This window comes from Olea europaea, chromosome 9 (assembly GCF_002742605.1).
Source record: "Olea europaea var. sylvestris chromosome 9, O_europaea_v1, whole genome shotgun sequence".
Lineage (NCBI taxonomy): Eukaryota > Viridiplantae > Streptophyta > Magnoliopsida > Lamiales > Oleaceae > Olea > Olea europaea.
In genome coordinates, this window is record NC_036245.1 from 15758213 (window position 1) to 15779895 (window position 21683).

General features: G+C 32.8%; 2 protein-coding genes across 4 annotated transcripts; one reads left to right on the top strand and one right to left on the bottom strand.

The window, feature by feature from the left end:
* The first annotated feature begins 1466 nt into the window (after nt 1-1466).
* LOC111399808 (auxin-responsive protein SAUR41-like) lies at nt 1467-7965 on the top strand. Of its 3 annotated transcripts, none has more exons than XM_023027300.1 (3): nt 1467-1775; nt 6880-7402; nt 7630-7965. In XM_023027300.1, exons 2-3 carry the CDS (start codon nt 6961-6963, stop codon nt 7665-7667), a joined length of 480 nt encoding a protein of 159 aa, XP_022883068.1. In that variant the 5' UTR covers nt 1467-1775; nt 6880-6960; the 3' UTR covers nt 7668-7965. The 3 variants fall into 3 exon arrangements, with proteins under 3 accessions (XP_022883068.1, XP_022883069.1, XP_022883071.1); XM_023027301.1 differs by having other exon boundaries at nt 1468-1775; nt 6898-7402; XM_023027303.1 differs by lacking the exon at nt 1467-1775 and having other exon boundaries at nt 5081-7476; nt 7630-7942.
* A 12511-nt stretch (nt 7966-20476) lies between these two features.
* Nucleotides 20477-21058, bottom strand: LOC111400085. The gene has a single exon (XM_023027534.1). The coding sequence runs from the start codon at nt 21000-21002 to the stop codon at nt 20655-20657; it is 348 nt and encodes a 115-aa protein (XP_022883302.1). The 5' UTR covers nt 21003-21058; the 3' UTR covers nt 20477-20654.
* Nucleotides 21059-21683: the final 625 nt, after the last annotated feature.

The window sequence follows — 21683 nt, forward strand, 5'->3', positions numbered from 1 at the left end:
TCTTTTAATGCCCTTTTAATACACTTCAAATATGCAGTGTTGTATCTTGGGTTTACCAGAATTCCGTGAGGCTCAAAGACCTCAGGTCAAGGCTCAACCCAAAGAACACAGTAGTGATGTGCAAAGTGTGTAGGTTTAAAAATAAATTGTCAATTAACAGTCACCAAGATTGATATGCAGTTTACAGGGATCAAAAAATTAATCACAAAGATTAATTAAGAGATTTTATACTGAAATTTAGAATTAATCACCAAGATTAAACACGTGCAGAATACTTTAAAACAAAGTATATTATGCAATATTCCAAAAAAAATCAGAACACAATCATCACAAGAAATACACAAATTCTTGATATTAAGAAATAAATCATGTATTTCAATTAAAAAAAATGAGTTAGAGAATTCGACCAGCAGATTAAGTAGCACACAGGAGGCTCAAGTTCTTTCAAGCCAGTTCACAAAAGGGGAATTCGAAATCAATGTTTTCGTCTGCAAGAACCACCAACAACAAAGTTAATTCACAAAAAACTCAAGAAATCATAAACTGAATCAAGATCCGTAGTAGACTGTTCGTCTCCCAAAAGATCCAGTTATGAAAATTAATTTCTCACGACTGGTCGTCGGAGACAGGTACTCGAACAGCCTTTAAAGGCTCTGATACCACTGTTACAAGAAATCAGCTCAAATCGACTCAACAAAGGACTGAAAACCCTCAAACCAAAGGCATCAAGATTTTCATCGTTTTAGGCTCAGATTATGCATTATACCCGTCTGTATAATGTCGAAAGCTCATAAACCACAGTCCCAAAGAACAAACACAGAGGCAGTCACTACACTGGACCCAAAAACCCCCCAAACCCGAACAGGAAATTCTCATCTAACCACAACCGAACAGTCACACACACCAGGAGACCACACTGTAGCCACAAAACCAGAGGTTTTATGGCTTGATCACCAGATTCACGAAGAAGGAGAAGAGGCAGAAGACACAGAGTCGCCCAAGAGAGAAATCCAGAAGGTTTGTGAGAATATCACAAAGAGGCAGAGAAAATATGACTCAAAATTAGGGCAAAAACGTCTCAGACCTCGTTTATATATGAATAGTTCATCACCGTAGATGTTAGGTTAAATAGATCAAAGGGTCCAGAGCGACACACGTGGTTTATTGCATTTGGGCCGGGTTTCATTTTCTTTCAACATTGAATTATTGGGCAATGGGCTGGGTAGTATCTATTGGACCTTTTAATATCATCATTGCCCAAATGGGCTGGACACACAAATATATATTTTTGGCATCACAGCCCAATAACCCTAATTAATATATGGTAGTATAACTTTTATCAAATGGCATTTGCTATAACGAAGTGAAGTTGATGACGTATATAATTTGCATGAGAGCCGAAACACGTGGTATAAGAATTCTCTAGATCTGATCTGTTAGTTGAATTAATCGTTCAATTTTCTTTTGATGGGTTAAGGAATACAATAATTGACAATAGTTGGTGTTTAAGAATTGAAGGGTCCGAAAACGTAGGTGGAGCCATAAGAGAGAGAGAGAGAGACACTGCTACAAAAAAATGAGAGGTATAAAAGCAAAATAAGCTGCGGCAATGATTCTTTCTTCCTATGGGAATTTGTATTCAGAATAATATAGTTCACTATTCTGAAATTTACTTTTTTCCAAGGGAGAACCGTAGGCTAGGTCTTTTACACCTCCTACCACCATCCACTCCTCCGACGATGCTCTGATCGCCTCCATCCGCCACCACCGTCCAGGTGCCTTTTTTTTTTCTTTTTCTTTTTTTCCTTTAAATCATTTTTGTATTTTGGTGTTTTGTCTTTGTAAGTTTAGAACTTTTCTTTTCGCATGGGATGCGGAGCATCACATGAACATCAGGTGGATCTGAAAGAATAGTGCTTCTATATCCATCATCCTTACCTCATGCATCTCTAAATAGTGAGCTAGGGTGTTTTTCTTTTGGGGATGAAGCTTGTCCTCGACTTGAATCGAATAAACAGTCAAATCACCTGGGGAATATGGGTGCTTGGGGCGAATTTCTGATCTTATATTTTGATCACTGAGCAATGTTGGAAAATTGCTTCCTCTCAAGGGGTTTGAAGAAGAAACTAAGAGCAAAATTGAGAAAATCAGAATAAAAAATAAAGGCTTAAATACGAAATTCGTTGTCTTCAAATAATATTTTCCACCTCTCGGATTGCATTTGATGCTTAAGGGGATATTAGCAAATGGTTTGAAGGATTAAAGCCTTGCAATAGAAAAACATTTAAGCACTTAGTGTTTTCTATCAAACTTTCAAGAACACTTTTGAAAGAAATGTGAATATAAATTAAATTAAATGGCAACATGGCATAAGTTAACATGTCATTGATCATTTCAACTAAAGTTCTATTTTTCCTTTCAGCAAAATTATTTTGTTCTTGTGTCCTACCTTGTTGTTCACAAAACAGGTTAAAATCTAGCAAAATATTCACCTCCTATATCACTTCTTTGATTTTTATCTTCTTACTTAAGTAATTTTCAACTTCATTTGATATGTTTTAAAAATATCAAAGGCTTAGTGTTTACGTTTCATTAAATAAACATAAGTATATTTAGAGTAATCATCTATAAAGATAATAAAATACATATTTTAACCTCTAATTGACAAACCATTAAATTCACATATGTCCGTATGAATTAATTCTAAAATATCATAAGTCCTATTTATACTTTGATAAGGATTTTAAATCATTTTTGGTTCCCTGAAAGAATAGTGCTTCTATATCCATCATCCTTACCTCATGCATCTCTAAATAGTGACCTAGGGTGTTTTTCTTTTGGGGATGAAGCTTGTCCTCGACTTGAATCGAATAAACAGTCAAATCACCTGGGGAATATGGGTGCTTGGGGCGAATTTCTGATCTTATATTTTGATCACTGAGCAATGTTGGAAAATTGCTTCCTCACAAGGGGTTTGAAGAAGAAACTAAGAGCAAAATTGAGAAAATCAGAATAAAAAATAAAGGCTTAAATACGAAATTCGTTGTCTTCAAATAATATTTTCCACCTCTCGGATTGCATTTGATGCTTAAGGGGATATTAGCAAATGGTTTGAAGGATTAAAGCCTTGCAATAGAAAAACATTTAAGCACTTAGTGTTTTCTATCAAACTTTCAAGAACACTTTTGAAAGAAATGTGAATATAAATTAAATTAAATGGCAACATGGCATAAGTTAACATGTCATTGATCATTTCAACTAAAGTTCTATTTTTCCTTTCAGCAAAATTATTTTGTTCTTGTGTCCTACCTTGTTGTTCACAAAACAGGTTAAAATCTAGCAAAATATTCACCTCCTATATCACTTCTTTGATTTTTATCTTCTTACTTAAGTAATTTTCAACTTCATTTGATATGTTTTAAAAATATCAAAGGCTTAGTGTTTACGTTTCATTAAATAAATATAAGTATATTTAGAGTAATCATCTACAAAGATAATAAAATACATATTTTAACCTCTAATTGACAAACCATTAAATTCACATATGTCCGTATGAATTAATTCTAAAATATCATAAGTCCTATTTATACTTTGATAAGGATTTTAAATCATTTTTGGTTCTATGTTTTACATTTAAATGTATTGTTTTCATTATATGATATTAAGTTACATTCTAATATTCTTTTCATGGTACTCTTACCTATGTGATCTAATATAGCATGCCATAAAGTAAATGAATCAACAATATAAGCAAAATTAACTTTATTAATAATTTTGATAATAGCACAAAGTTTGACCATTCTTCTACGAGAATAGCTTTTTACAACAAATTTCGTATTTAGGGATAATACAAGTTTACTAGACTCATAAACACTTTTATTCTCAATTTCCTAAGAGATTACCACTAACTAAGTTATAGGGTTGGACAAAACTCCCGACCGAACCAACTAAACCCAATTGAATTGAGCAGTTCTTCTTAAATTGAATACTCGAAAGGATATCTGAATAGAGAATCGACGGATTCCCTTTGGTTCTCGATTCTAGATCAAGAACCGAATCTACTTAATTTTTTTAATTAATTTATTTTAAATAAGCCAAATAATTTTATTTTTTCTAAATAAATTTGCTAATTGGTTAATTTAGCTCAAACAAAAAAAAAAATATGATTTTCCTATTTTTTATTTTCAGTTCAAAGCCAACTTAATCAAATTGATTTAAAGTTTTATCCAAATATGTTACTCTACCATAATGTTGTTTTTACTGTTCTGAAAAAATCGAATTGAAACTTAACAATGCCTCTCTTAGTTATTGCGAATTCGTTATTATAAGTATATTTAGAGTAATCATCTACAAAGATAATAAAATACATATTTTAACCTCTAATTGACAAACCATTAAATTCACATATGTCCGTATGAATTAATTCTAAAATATCATAAGTCCTATTTATACTTTGATAAGGATTTTAAATCATTTTTGGTTCTATGTTTTACATTTAAATGTATTGTTTTCATTATATGATATTAAGTTACATTCTAATATTCTTTTCATGGTACTCTTACCTATGTGATCTAATATAGCATGCCATAAAGTAAATGAATCAACAATATAAGCAAAATTAACTTTATTAATAATTTTGATAATAGCACAAAGTTTGACCATTCTTCTACGAGAATAGCTTTTTTCAACAAATTTTGTATTTAGGGATAATACAAGTTTACTAGACTCATAAACACTTTTATTCTCAATTTCCTAAGAGATTACCACTAACTAAGTTGTAGGGTTGGACAAAACTCCCAACCGAACCAACTAAACCCAATTGAATTGAGCAGTTCTTCTTAAATTGAATACTCGAAAGGATATCTGAATAGAGAATCGACGAATTCCCTTTGGTTCTCGATTCTAGATCAAGAACCGAATCTACTTAATTTTTTTAATTAATTTATTTTAAATAAGCCAAATAATTTTATTTTTTCTAAATAAATTTGCTAATTGGTTAATTTAGCCCAAACAAAAAAAAATATGATTTTCCTATTTTTTATTTTCAGTTCAAAGCCAACTTAATCAAATTGATTTTAAGTTTTATCCAAATATGTTACTCTACCATAATGTTGTTTTTACTGTTCTGAAAAAATCGAATTGAAACTTAACAATGCCTCTCTTAGTTATTGCGAATTCGTTATCTTCCACTTCCTATGATTTTAACAATTAAATCTATGAAGAACTCAGTAAAAAAAGACTCAAAAGATACATAAGATTGGATTACGTTATTTTGTGAGAGCTAAAATTGAACATATCATTAATTGAATTAACGTAGCTTTGTAAATATTAAAAAAATTAATTATAATACAGAACCTGGGAACCGAATGGAAATGAATCCGAATGGTTTCATAATTAAATTTGAGCCCGACGGTACCACTAACTAAATACTCCAAAATTTCAGGTTCGGTACCGGACCATGTCCAGCCCTACTAAGTTCCTATTCATTTTAGGAACATGTAATACATTTGTTAAATTAACAATTTTTTCGAAAGTGAAGATAGTCTCTATATTTCCTTTTCCAACTACTTTAAGGCGATCTTCGTTAGCCATTTGAGTCTCTTCATCTCCATCCACCTCATAGGTCTTGAATAAAATCTTTTCATATGATATCATGCCAACAACCAAGAACATTTTCCTTGATTGCATTGAATTCACTTACGGTGGCCACAATATCATCTTTTTTTATGGAGTTCACTTTTCCTTCAAAGTTATTTTGTTTTTGGTGTCGACATTCCTTTGCATAATGCCAAGGTTTAGCACATACAAAATAAACTCCATTGGACTTTTTTCTTAAATTTGTTAAAATTTGAAAAAGGTTTTTTCTTGTTGAATATATTTGAATCTCCAAAACTATGCATTATTTTCTTCCAATATATATTTTCAAGTCCCCGAGAGTTTCGCAATGATTGCCCTTACTTGGAAAGATTTCAAGATCTCAATTTTGATCACCTTCAAATTGTTTACAAGAACTTGTAGCTCATGTACTTGGGGAAGAAGGAGGGATGTTATCAAGGAATTTGTAGTCGAAATACCTTGAAATTAGAAATTTCTTAGTACCTACTTTTTCGGCTTTGTACTTATTTTCCAAAGCATCCCATATTTCTTTTGTTGATGATGTATTTGTATTGAGATTGTACAATCGATAGGATAGAGCATTAAGAATATGACCGTGGCATATAAGTTCATCTTCTTGAGGCTTTTGCCTTTAGGCTCTTACGACATCAATATCTCCATCTCTTGGTTTTGGTTGTGGTTGTGATGCCAACTCAGAATCAAGGACGTAGAATATTTTCGAAAAGGAACTTCAATTATCTTGCTATCTTACGAAATTTGTCCCATCAAACACGCACAAGAAACAAATGGCTACAGAAAGATAGATATATGCACCAAATTTAGGTCACCAGTATGGGCTAAGTTCACTAAATGGGTCAAAAAATTGGGCCATCAATAACTTGGACCTTCAAAAGTGTTGGTCGTTTCTGGATCGAGTCTAGTCTATGGTGTCAATAAATTATTCATCAATTATTTTAAATTATTGTTCGGTTTTATTGGGTATCAAAACCCAACAAAATCGATAATAGCATAATTAATATTCAGTCATTATTTAATGTGATAAACTTGTCATCATGTCAAGACTTATTTTATACTTACCAAGCCACAATTTTATTACGTTATGAGCACACGGAATCGATATCTTTGAGAAGAAGGGATTAATGTAAATATAACAATTTTGCAACGCATTAGATGTGTTTGTTAGGGTGTCACGCTCATAAATTTATTATCTAGATCAATTGAAAACCAAATTGCAGAAATCTTTTAGTATTTGAAACTTTGCAGCTGGATCAACAAATGCAGTGGAACAAGATCTGATGAGTGTTTGCATTCTGATCGACATTTTTGTGGTAAGAGCTAAGAGAAATGGAGGATAATGGAGGAAGCAAGATGACAGGAATAAGGCAAATTGTTAGACTGAAGGAATTCCTTCAAAAATGGCAAAACATAACGCTTAGCCCCAAGGGTTCTTCCAAGAATCAAGTGGCTGGAGGCATTTCACCAGCAACTAGTAGGAGACTGATGAGCAATAATGTATGCTGCGACTCGGATGAGGATGGTTGCCAAAGCCCAGAACCACCGCACGATGTTCCAAAAGGTTACCTTGCAGTGTATGTTGGGCCGGAGCTTCGGAGGTTTATAATCCCCACTAGATATCTTAGTGATCCACTGTTTAAGGTGCTTCTAGAAAAGGTTGAGGAGGAGTTCGGATTCGATCATAATGGCGCGCTCACAATTCCGTGCGAGACAGAGACCTTCAAATATCTCCTACAATGCATGGAAAATCATCGAAAAGAAGGCGCCACAGGTTCTCACTTTTCACTTTTACATGATTCATGAACATGTTATCTTCTAGTGCTAAGATCGGAGGATTCATTGGAGGTATACTACGGCTCTATACACTACGCTATTTAGTCTTACGCTTTTAATACTTACGATAATATAGGTTTCACCTTACGAAACAAGCGACAATTGTAAAGATTGATCATATTGTTTATTTATTTTTGTGTGTGCTAAACTTTGTAATCTGAACAGATTTTGCAGTCGGGACATCATATTCTGTTGAGGAGTGAGGAAAGTACCTTGACCTCTTCAAAGATTGAGATATATAAGGCGGCGTGTATAACAAAGGTCTCCTTTTCTAAACGGCAAACATTAGATAAATAGAATTATTTTTGGCAGTTACAGCTGCTGGCTGTTTCCTGGCATTCATAGCCTTGCCAAATTATTCACTTGCATTTGAAGTTAAATTGACTTCTTCAGTATTCAGTGTTCAGATTGTTCATGAATGTTATTCACTTTTGCAAGTATAACATGGATGTTACTTCAAATGATTAAAATTTACACATTAAAGTTGCTCAAAGTGCCATATCAGCAGAGCTTTGCAGAAAATATTAGAATGCTTGATTGTCAAAGGGAGACCACTGGACCAGCAGGAGCCTAAGTTTTTGTAACGGATAGATAGAAATGAAAGAGTTTTCGACTTCGCCCTTGTTTGGGCTCCATTTTTTTTTTGGAAAGAATGAATTTTTGAATAGTGTTTTAATGGGAAATGTGTGGTTAAAAAATAATGAAAAGTTTTGGATTTGCGTGTAATATTATTTTATTAAAGAATGTGTGGTTGAAATGATGTCAAAACACTATTGAAAAATATATTTTTCCAAAAGAATGGGAGTCAAACAAGGGCTTAGTATTTTTTGTTACTTGATAACTAATTACCCTTTACCTTCAAGATATATATATATATATATATATGGAGGGAAAGGCAGGTTACATGGTGATGAAGTTTGCTTGGTGGCCACGTTGCTTGATGGCCAAGAAAGGGTTCTCTTTGGTTGACAAGAAAGTCCAACTTAAGGGAGTGTCCTGAATTGAGAGTGTGATGGATTTTAAAAGACAATTTAAATTTAGATGTCTTCAATTGAGATTTTATTAGATTCTAATGAAATTCATTAAAATTTAGGTGTCTTCAATTAAAATTTTAATGAAATCCTTTAAAATTTAGATACCCTCAATAATTAGTGAATTTATAAAGATTTCACTAATAGAAGTATTTCAAAAAATTTTGGATGGATTTCAAGCTTAAAAATACATATAGTCAAATCTTTAATTTCACCATATTTGATAAGAATCTTATAAAATTCGTAAAAATCTATTCAAATCCATAAAATTTATTAGAATTTATAATCATTTAAAATTCATTAAAATCTTAATTGATAACACCCCGTAAATATACTTGAAGAATTTAGCCAATTGTACATCACGCATATATTGATGCAACACATTACATTGCTCCCTCAATCAATAGCAAAATTCTTGAGAGGTTAAGTTGTCACCTATACTTCGTGGCTTGTATTACTTGCACTAGGATTATTCCACATTGAAAAATACATTGTGGACCAATTCTTATTGATTGAATTCTATTAATAACTTGACTCAATATATTATATTAATAGTCACTAAAAAATAAAGTTTAGCGTATATGTTAATATTCCACATCTTTTCTACCTTGAATGTGCATTGCAATGATGTGGCCAATAAACAATTCTAGCTTATAAAATTACTATTATCATTATAGATTAGCAGTTTCTCTTTCTATAATAACGTGCACATGTTCCATCATCACCATCATGTCCTTTTAAAGAAAAACGGACGATTAGATTAGTAACTATATCCCTTGATAAATGCGATAAGTAAATTGAAAAAGAAATTTCACCAAAAAACTTTCAGGATTTTCAAAACTCAACGGGGAATATGATTATACATGTTTGACATCAAGTGTTCCATACTGTCATTTATTGTCCTTTTTATATGTTTAGGTCCTCTTTAAAATGGAATTACGTGTGGATTTAGTAGGATGGTTAAAATTTTGTATGAATATCATGAAGTAAAACTTGAAGTTCATGTAATTGACATATCAATGTCTTGGAATCTACTAATCTGTAGTTCAAAAACTTGCTGACCAAGAATTTCTTTGTTCCAACATCCTCAATTTTGTATTTCTTCTCCAATGAATCCCATAAATCATTGGCCGAGTCCATCGAACTATACACTCCATAAAGTGTATTGTCGAATCTATTTAGGATGTAGTTTTTACGAAGGAAATCTGCGTGCTTTTATGCATCCAATGCAATAATCAACTTGCGATTATTTTCTTTCTCTTGTATTGCAGGAGCCGTCTCTTTTAAGAACTTTGCAAAAATCAAAGTAATAAGATATAACAATATTTATTTTGCCATATTTTGACATCAACACCTCCAAACTTTTTCAAATTTTCTCCACTGGGATATGAGAGTTTGATATTGGATAGCCAAAGATGGAATGACATGGTTCGTACCATTCGTTGTTTAGCTTAAAGTAGTCTCAACGGTATTCAATTTTGTTATATAAATAGAAATTCAACGCACAGAATGAATGAAAGGAATATCATGCAAATGATTATTCCAAAGATGAAGAGGGGTGGCTCATTTTACAATAAACAACCACAAAAATTTTACTTTAAGATTGTCAGTAATATGTGTAGAGAAATGGTTATTTGTCAATATACAAAACAATGACTATGTTTAATTCACAGAAGTGTAACTAAACTCTATGTAAATTAGAAACAAAAAGGAACGAGAATGAAAAGAAATCCGAGGCAAGTGATTAATATTTTTTTCTTAAGATAAAATTGCCCTTGCAACGGCACTAATGGATTACGACACTTGTCTTCCATGATACAATGGATACAACTTGTAGTAGAAACATTTCAAACTATGAGCAGCAACATAATCCAATGAAAGGTTTTCTCTCTAAAGAAACTAATTTTGGAATGATTTTTGGAGAGTTTTTGTAAGAGGTTTTGATGTAATGCCCAATACAAATGATATTAGATGCATAATGAACATCCAAATGGTCATATTTATAGAAGATGAGAGGTTGTGAGTAAAGTATATGCCTCGAAACTCAGTAACTTCAAGAAGGGACGTATCCCTTACTGTTCCTGGCCTCTCGCTCGATCGCCAGTGACATTTTTATTAGAAACTTTTCACTCGCCTATCATTCGAGTGATAGCTTTGCTGCTGACTTGGCGCTAGCCTGGTGTACAAGCGATAGTGCTACACGATTTTTCCTCTTTTTTCCCATTTTTTCCATCCAAATTTAGACAGCAATTTCTTATTTATTTGGAATTAATTTTGAGATTTCAAATATAATTTGACGATCTACTTAACAAATAGAATAAGTTAATGAATTTATTTTTATGATTTGACTATTGGATCAATTCTAAATATTTGGTCGAAATTGACACAGTCAATTTTCAAGTTTATACTTCAATCTTTAAACCAAATTCTAACAATAACAAGATTTTATATTCGAAAGATATTTTGTAACATGGATGTAATATACATAACATGTATATTATGTTGTAAAGGGAAATTGCAACATAAAAGTGAAAAATTCGTGTGAACCATAATTTTGATCAATAGATAGTACATTGCAACTCTAGAAACCCAAAATATCCATATACCATCGTTTTTTCAAAGTTAGAAAGTACCAACACAAAATTAAACATTATTTTGAACATAAGTATGTTCCCATGATGGCAATTATAAAACTGCATGTTCTAACACGGAAATAAACAAAACTTCATCTTCTTACTAAATTGCAGAAATCTAGGCATGAGTTGTTCTTTACAACATATGATCAACAGCTTCAAATGTCTCGACCAAACACCTTCTATATTGATCATGTACTGCTGGGCAATAGTTGTCAAACCACCTCTTGGACGATGATGTAACTCGATATACATTCTTAGTCACAGTGAATGAAAAACTAATACCGCCTAGGATTTCTTTTCCCCGCAAAGAAGAAGGGAATAATAATTGCATAAACAGGAAGGAATTTGACATACCTTGAAGACGACTTATAGGACTCGCAATCTGCTAAACTTTGTAAACAATTTAGACAAAGGGCAAAAAATCAGAGAAAATACAAAGTTTTAGCTGCGGGAGAGGCAATAGATTTGTTTAGACAGAGGAGAAGAGAAGGAAAGGGTTCAGCGATAGGAGGCGGGAAAGTGTATGGAATAATGGGCTGAAACGTTACATTTGATGCTTAATTATAGTGGGCTGAATGCTACTAATTACTATTATATTAACTCAAGTATAAAATTTATTTCATAATGTCACAATTAAATCTTAAAAGAAGTAGAAAATGATGTAGTGTGATTTGCGAATGGATGGATGTGTTAACATTTTTAAAGTAGCAGTCAAATAATATAAAAATAAATTTATATATTAAAAAATATACAATTTTGTGTTTGTGCATAAAAAATAATAATTTGCTATGTACTTGCTCATTAGTTTAAAACATTTATTTATGAAAAATAGTAGAATACACGTCATTTTGTTCATCACAAAGACGGATAACGATTAATGTGGATGTTATGAATTTTTTTCAACATCCCAATGAGATAAAGCATTGACAAATATAAGTGTCGCACATTTTTTTCTTTCATCCCTATGATTTTATCAATAATATGCATTACTGCAAAAAGTAGACCTAATTGCATCACAAACACTTTGTTGCAAGAACTAAATGTTTGTTGCTATAAGTTTCCCACCAAAAAATGTTTTGGCGCCATTCTTCCCATTACATTTTTGGCGACAATATGTATTGTTTGTTGCGTCTTTTGACATTTTACAACTTTTTATGTCACTATAGATTTTTTTGCACTTATTTTTAAAATCAGATTTTTTGCGACAAATTTTAAAAATGTGTTGCGCTAAATCACTTATTGCGACAACTTTTTGTATGTCACAATAAATCTTGTTGCAAAATCACAATTTTGTTGGAGTGGTATATAATGATTTAGGGTAAATATAAACTTTTTATTGATACTCATTTTGGAACAGTTTTCTGAATTAAACTACGCCCACCTCTAATGAGCATGAGATTGTGAGCCGAAACTTTAGACTTTACAAAATTAGAAACTTTAGAATTCGAAAGCCTAAATTTATTGCCAAGATACTTCATATCAAGTCACCAAGACATTATTAAATGCAAAACTTAACTTAATTCTTTGGCAATATTTCTTTATTATTGGATCTTGATTCCAGATCTTGAATCTTGAAAATCAACTTGGAATCCCTTATTGATTGGTTTCTTGCTTTCAATCTCGATTGCTTGTCAGATGCTTTTATTTCTTGTTCTTGGTTTTACTTTTTAATCCATAGTCTTGATTTTTGATTCATTCTCACTTGTTCTTGTTTAATCCCCTTCATTCTGGAAGTTGTTTTTATTTCTACATCTCTTTCTTGATCAACTTCCTTTCGTAGAACCCTAACCTAGGGAAATTCCAATCCTCATCGTTGACACTGACACTGAGAGACGAGCTAAGGGAGCAAGTGGGATTAGATACCATTGTTATTCATGGACTTATCTCTTATTCCTTTGCATTGCCTGATGAAAGTTGATTGATCAAATCTTGTTTCGCTAATACAACACTGTCGTTATTTTCTTGGAGAAAGGCTATAAAGTTATCTGAATTATCTTTATCTTTTCTTTAGTGGATTTCCTTAATGGCAACAATCTTTTGATTGCCGTATGGGAGATTTTGTAATATTGTCTTGATTCGAAATTGCTTCTTGAATAAGACCTGGAGCAAGAATTTGTCACTGGCCTTGATCATTGTCAATTGCAACAAAATAGATATAAACATATTCTTATTCAAAGACAAAATCCTTAACCTTAAAACTTTATCTCTCCCACAAACTCTACATCCTCAAATCAATTTGACATTCTCCATTTTAAAAATTGACCTAATAGTGGGATCAATTTGTAATCCCTTAGGAGTTGTTTTTCTTGGAATTTTATTGAGAATTTAAGCTTCAGTCCTTAAACTTAAAGAGATTCTAATGTAGTGTGGTACGATTCCAAATTCTTCTAGGAATTTTACAAAAGGACTCTAGAGATTATTTTCCTAATCAGTCATATTTGCCATATATTCACCACTACGACCATGTAAGACATTTTTATGCTTTTTTAAATTGATTTTCAACCCCAACTATAAGCCTTGAATATGTCCAGTGATTAGGATTTCTGATGAATGAGACACAGGTAGCCATGTGAGAAAAATTCATCTATGAACATAATAAATTGTTGTTGACCATTCCAAGAAACCTAAGAAAATGACCCACAGATATCCATATGAGTTAGCTCTAAGACGTCCAAAGTTTTATTTCCTTATGCTTGTTTATTTTCCCTTAATATAATTAACATAAGCACTTGAGTCTGAAAAATTGAGGGAATCAAGAATTTCTTCTATCACAAGATTTTTCATTCTATTTTGAGAGATGTGGCCTAATCGCTTATGTCATAACGAAGTGGAATTCTCATTGGTTAATTTATGTTCAATACCACGTGAACTCATGTACAGGGTTTCATTAAAAGAGGCAATCGTGTTAAGTAAATATAGATCATCATAACCGAATAAAGAACTGATACCCATAATATTTGAATTAAGAAATAGACTAAACTGACTATTTTTCAATGGAACAAAAATAACGAAATTTTTTCAATGTAAAAACAGAAATCAAGTTTCGTTTAAAAAAAGTATTTCAAATGTCTCTTTCAAATCCAAATAGTAACCAGTCTTTAATAATAACATAAAAGTCTCTATAGCCTCAACTGGTTCTATAAATATACCATGGGCAGAACCTATTTTTTTCTTTTTTCCCCCCCTTTTACTTCACTTGGTCCTATTGGTTCCTTTTACGTTCTCATATTTCTACACATCATTTAACTTTGCACTTGGTAAAATTAAGATTAATAGTATAACAATTTCATCCGATGAGAACATTTTAATATATGTCATGCTTCCATTGTCCAGTTTCCCAAAAAAAAAAATCCCAACGGGATGAGAACATGGAAGGTGCTCTCCCGACCTCACCAAATTGCCACCCTAAAAAGAATTAGATAAAAAGGATTCATTGATTGTTGCCGACATTTTATAAAGTGACTAGAATATTGGAAACAACTTATGTTAAATAGAGCTTGACCTATTGCGTATTTCCCTATACTAGACTCAAATGATAATAAACCATAGTTGAAACATATTAGGTTGATTGCAGTAAAGTTTGACAATAAAATTGCATCACTTATAGCTGAACTTGTTGATCCCAATGGTGTTGCAAGAATTGAGATGAACGACCCAATAATCACAATCAATAGAAAAAGATTAAAGTAAAAAACAAGAAGGGAGATAAGTAGATGAACTGATATTTTATCCAATAACAATATGGAGAGAAATTACAACTTAGCAATATTTGCTTCACAAATCTAAAAAAAGTCTATTATTTATAGGGAACAATCCAATCCCTAGAAGTAGAGTTGAAGATGAAATAAAATGTCAAAAGCTTCCTTATCCTAACCTCTTTAAGTCCAACACAAATTCCAACATCTAATAGAGCTTCCAAATAGAACTTAACAAGAATTTGACAATTAAACTCGAATAGGATTCCACAATAGCATTCCAATTAGAATTCCTCTTGACGTGACTTCAATTAGAACTCAACAATTATTTCAATAAAGAATTCGAGTCACACCTAAATTCTAACAAGACATGAATTCCACTACAACGAATAAAGCCCCAAACTTTCTCCACCTGAAAAAATAAGTCTGACTGTAGCGAAATAAACTGAACTCTTCAACCAAAACCAAAAAGCTCTCAACCTTATGAAAATCATCTTTCTTCCCTAGTGTCCACAAGCGACACCAGAACCTTACTTCCGGGTTCCCAAAATTCCAACTTGGAATTAACATTGACCAAATAGGGTCAAAGCTATCCTGTAGCAGAAACCACACCAATGCTTGATCAAAAGGGATTTTGCTAGAACTGTCACCATTAACGATCCCGAAAACATTACAGACATCACCAACATTGTACCTACAATCCCTAAGTCCAACCCTAACACATGAACATAGTGTAATCGCAGAAATTGGTGGCAAAGCGGAATGACCAACACTCCCCTGAGCAATGTTCTGAACTGACACTGAGCTCATCACAAGAGTTACTGTACAAAATTGAATTTCCATCATAGTACCAAACTTATTCAGATGTCTCTTAACTGATTCTGCGCTCCCCTGCAAAAATGTGCAACTGAGACTTTTTTCGTCCCTCATATACAAGCCGGACGCCCCTTCGGATCTTCAAGACTTCACCTCCACTAGAGAATTTATACCTGTTTGAATCCAGAGCACTCAGGGAGATAAGATACTTCTTCAAGTCTGGAACATGTCGAACCTGATCAAGTATTTTGACTGTCCCATCCTGCAACTTCAATCTGACCGAATCGATTCCCGCAACCTGGCAAGATTGATCGTTTTCCATGACAACTCAACCTTACTTAACCGTTCATATGTCTAAAACAAGTCTGGTTCGGACACACATAGAACGAACATGTTGATTCTAGAATTTACTTTTCGTTAGGCTTAGACTCCATGTCAAACACAATGGTTAACATCACATCAACACTATTAGAAAAATCCTCGGTAATATTGGTCTCACCCGAATTAAATGATTGCCTCCCATGATTTGCAACTAAATTACCTTTAGCCTGCAACCTTTCACAATCCTTCCTGATGTATCCTTTCCTCCTACAGTAGAAGTAATACACTTTGCTAAAGTTCACCCTCGATCTATCCCTCCGTCCCTCACCATGGGATTTTAGAGTATCATCATCCCTATATGTAGCTCCTTTGAGAACAAAACAACATAAACATCTTCAATGTTTATATATCTACAATGATTTCCTTGAACATAGCCAAGTGATCTTCCAATGATCCTCTTTTCATCATGCGATGAGAATACAACTTTACTTTAAATGCAATTTGCTAGTAAGACTTTTAGTCATGTACAACTACTCCAGTTTCAACCACAAAGTAGCTATCATTTTCTCCTTCAATACATCCTGCAAGATGACATTGGAGAGGTGATGATGAATCTGCGATAGAGCTTTCCATTGTTTCTCCTTCATTGTCCAATTTGCTAGCATCTTATCAAAATCCAGCAAAGTATCATCTAAATCCTTTTGCACCAACACAGCCCTCATCTTTACTTGCCACAGTGAAAATCTCGTATTGCAATCCAGTAGTGGAATATCATATCTCAATGTAGCCATCTCTAATAAATCACAATCAAATCACAATGAACGCGCATCCTAGCTCTGATACTGCTTGTTGATCCCAAAGGTGTTGCAAGAATTGACATTCACGACCTAATATGAAATATGTATGATCACAATCAATAGAACAAGATTAAAGTAAAACACAAGAAGAGAGATAAGCAGAGGAACTGATGTTTTATTCAATAACAATATGAAGAGAAATTACAACTTAGCAATACTTGCTTCACAAATCTAGAAAATGAATCTAGCACATATAGGGAACAATCAAATCCTTAGAAGTCGAGTTGTAAATGAAATAAAATGCCAAAAGTTTCCTTATCCTAACATCTTCAAGTCCTACACAAATTTCAACTCCCAATAGAGCTTCCAAATAGAACTTAATTAGAATTTGACAATTAAACTCGAATAGGATTCCACAATAACATTTCAATTAGAATTCCTCTTGATCTCACTTCAATTAGAACTCTATAATTATTTAACAAGGAATTTGGGTTACACTCAATTCTATCATAACTATGCTTTGTAATCTTATTTTGCTGTTGTCTCATGAAAATTAACGAAATAGACACAAATTCATATATGCAAGAAGGGCCGGGTTGCACTTGTTGAAAGGTCCGTTTTGAAAATCGAATTTTTTATTTGTTGGCCTACTTACCCGTGGGTTGGTCTGGTCTCTTGTACTTATATAGCATAGAGTGGTGTGGCAATTTATTATTATTATTTTTTTCAGCTTGTAAGTTATTATCCACACATTCTATAGCACTTACAATTTTTATTCACACGTATTGTAGAACTCATAGCTTATAATCTATAGCAAATTTTACCAATCATATCTCTATTTTGATGTTGATCGATCCTAAATAAATGGATTTTATGAAAACTATATCATGTTACATTGTTATCGATATATGTGGCTTCATGACCTACAATGTTTAAAATTGATAAATTTTTTATGTTTATATTGATTAAAATTAGATTGAAATAATAGTTGGCAATGAATTCATGGTTAACCATCTAAACAAGGTTATCATTTCAAGATAGAAGATTGAGATCAAATGAGTAATTCGACGAATTTAACGATCAAATGACCATTTGAATTTAACTCTTGTTTCAACCCCATTATTTTCATCAAAATATATTCTTCAACAATAATTTGACCAAATTATAATCACACATTCTTTATTAAAATAATATTACACGCAAATTTAAAAATTTTCTTTATTTTTTAGCAACACATTTCTCATCAATAAACTAATCAAAAATGTATTTTTTTGGCAAGAATATGGCTCAAGCAAGGGCTTAATATTGATATCCTCATAAGTAAGATTGGCAAAATTTCGTCTGTTGGACAAGCCCCATATATTTTATATTCTCATTCAAATTATTTCTTTCTATTAATGAAGTTGAATTTTTTTAAATAGAAGGTCGATATTCGATTACATATCAACGGGGAAATGTTGCATTTTTAAGTTAAGAAATTTTAGTTATGGAGAAGGTGCGGTGAGTGCACAATGTTGATATATAAACGCAACATGATTGAACATTTCTCCTTCAAAAAGCCACAAAATGCAGTCCTCTTTCGTTCGTTTGTCTCTTTCCAAAATATACAATAACTAACTCCCCTACCCCAATTCACTCTCCCTCCATTATTCATGAAATATATATATTCACTTTTACAACGAAATTTGTCGGATTTTTCTTTAACGAAACAATCTAATAATAACTTTTTATATATGATAGAATCTTCTTTCCATTGAAAAGTAAAATTTCTTGATTCTTAGCATTGGATAACATAACCTTCATTTTCTCAAGAAATCATTAGTAGCTTACAAAAAAATTGCTCATTATATGATAGTTTCACCATTTAAAATGAAAAGTTCATATCGTTCTTCATTCCTATTGTATCATGTTACTTACTCTGGTTGCTATTGTAACATTATAAAACATAATATCATGAAACCCAATCTTCTTTGTGGCATCAGTTAGAAATCAAAAGTTTGTTGATGGAGTTCAGATTCACTCACATTTTTACTGTCCTTCAGTAAAATCTTGACATTTTACTACAATTCACTTACTATACCGCTTTTCTAACATTATAAATCATAATATTTGTCTAGCTTCGATCGAAGTAAATGAATAATTTTATTAATAAATTAGGATAACATCCTTTTACCAATCTTCCTTGTGCTAAGTAATTTAGAAACCACATATTTGTGAGCAATGGCAGCTTGGAAACGCGTGACAGATAAGGTACCAAATTAAATGCGTGTACTAAATTAATTTCATGTCTTCCACTATTACTTTTATATAAAGTTTTTCAAGAAGTGCTGTCCAACAACAAATAGAGGTTGTGTACCCATAAAGCATCTCTAACTACCTAATCATCTCAAATTTTAATTACTTATCAAATAAATTAGTTGGGCATGCTTCAAATTCTGGTTGTCAAACAATCGCAACTATTTAAAGTATTTCATAAACTTACTTAGTATAAATATGGAAAACTTTATACAATCTGCAGCAAAAGAATAAGTGCTCGTGTTCTCTTTTTTAACTTCTTCAATTGCCCATTATTAAAATACCAATTTTGTCCCTCACGAACAAAACAAAGTCATTTCATGTCATAGGTCTAGTATTTATGTCCTACGTTTTAATAAATTTTAACCTTTTTTTTTTCAAGATATTACGTGTCGTTATAAAATGTAAAAATAATTTACTATATGACCAACGATAACAATATATAATAATTTCATTATAATCAATGTCCATTTTGGTGATGGTACATAGACATAATAATAGATGCATTTTGTTCTCCAAATGCTCAACTAAAGTCGACTTTGAAACCTAAAACAGTTTTGAAATAGAAGTTTACTTGGCAGAGTTTTCTAACATCGGATTGTTTCGTCACAAGTAAAGCCGATTAAGTGAAAATCTCGACAATGTCTAACCAAACCTTAATATTGTCTACTAATAGCCCAATAGTACAAATAATAATAATAATAGTAGTAGTAGTAATAATAATAATTAACTTTTGTCATCGAAGGAAAATGCACTGTAGGACCCTACCTTATTATTTGAATAAAATAGTCTCCAACTTTTAAATGAATCGAGCAAGTTTGTCCACGATATTTTATAGGGTCATGTTACTCGTACTTATTTATTCACATTTTGGTTTACTCAGATCCACCTCCTCCTCTCACATAGGGGTCGGACCCCACGTCATGATCCCCACATGGGACCCGACCTCATGTGAGAGGAGTGGTGGGGTCGGATAACTCAAAAACAAGTACAAATGGCTTAATTCTATTTTATAATATGATTTTGAAGTTAGACGACAACACATATCTTTCAAATTAATTTATATCAAATCCATATATGGCTCTCACATTTGCAAAAATGTTTTGTAAATTTAATTGTTTTGTCACGTGTTCTATATTTTCATTTTTGTGATAAACTATAGTTTCAGTACTGTCACTTTAGAGGACAATGATAGTTGTCAATGTTTTACGACTTAGCAAATCAATGCTGTCTCGAATTTATCATTCACTCGCGTTATCCCCTATATTATCCATGCCAACTCCAACGATGAAATCATCCTCACGAAACTTTAGTTAGGAGTCAGGTCGAGTCCTCTTCAGATCATGAAATTAAAAATTCAAGGAGGTAGGTAGGCTTGCATACAAAAAAAATAATAAAAAAATAAAAAAATCTTGCACAAATTACGAATGAATAACATGACTAAATCGAGCATCTTTAATTTTTGTATTCTACGCTGCTAATCATAACATTGATTGAAAACATTGTGAAAGTTTTACAGACTATATGCCAGATATGGGGATGAACATACAGAGTCAGCCCCCTAGACAGTTACTGACAGTTATTTTTAACCACAGATTATCAGCATGCATAGAACTCCACCATCTCATCCAAGGACTCAGGCTGAGGATCAGCATTTTCCAGCATCCAAAGAAGGTGCTCGAAAAGCACCACCTCGCAGCCGATAGTTTTCGAATCTTCGCCGTCGCCTGACCGCTCCACGAGCTCCCGGAAAAGTTGATTTTCCATGACATCGGCTGTGATGAAGTAGAGCCGCCGTGACTTTCCTACATAGACTCGGTGGAGGTCCTTGGCAAATGAGCCATCGGCGATTGGGCCTATGGAGGTGCCGTTGGGCCGGCCAAGCTTGAAAGATTGCATTTTCTTGAGAACTGACTTGAGTTTGGTGAGCTTGCCTCCTTTAGCCATTTGGTGGAGGAAAGTAAATTGGGTGTAGAAAATGAGAGGAATTTGGGGAGGTTCGTAATTTAAAGGGCAGTGCAGGGCTGGCAGTCAGTTCGGTTGGGGAACATTAATGAAATTGCATGAAACGAATAAAACATGTGGGGTCTGCCTATTTACTGTAAAGAGGTTTGGAACAGTGTAATTGTAGGGGCAAAACCATTTGCGGCTTTCAGCTATTTGAGTGCTTGTTTGGAAGTACATACTTAAAATTTAAGCAGTCAGTCGAACAAATTGTAATTGTAACAATATAAGATTTGCTAAAGATGTCCCGCTCGGTTATTCTCATTCGACTGTTTTATTGACTGTTTCTTCTGTAATGATTCGGACCTCTCGCTCAAATCGTTAGCTTACGTACTGTCCGTTTTAGGTGAGCCTTGCGCCTACTCATTCCTCACGGCATTCTATCGCATTCTCTCTCTTATGTAAAGGTCAAAAGTTCGAATTCTGGAAGACACGATAGAAAGTCGTGAGGAATAAATGGGTGCAAGGCCCACCCAAAACGGACAGTACGTAAGCTAACAGTTTGGGCGAGAGGTTCATTACATCTTCACTTATTTTTTGAGCTTTTGTTAGCAATTGGAAGTTATTGTATTCGAAAGTTACCTATTCTATGAAATAGTGTAATTCTTTTATAAGTTAATTATG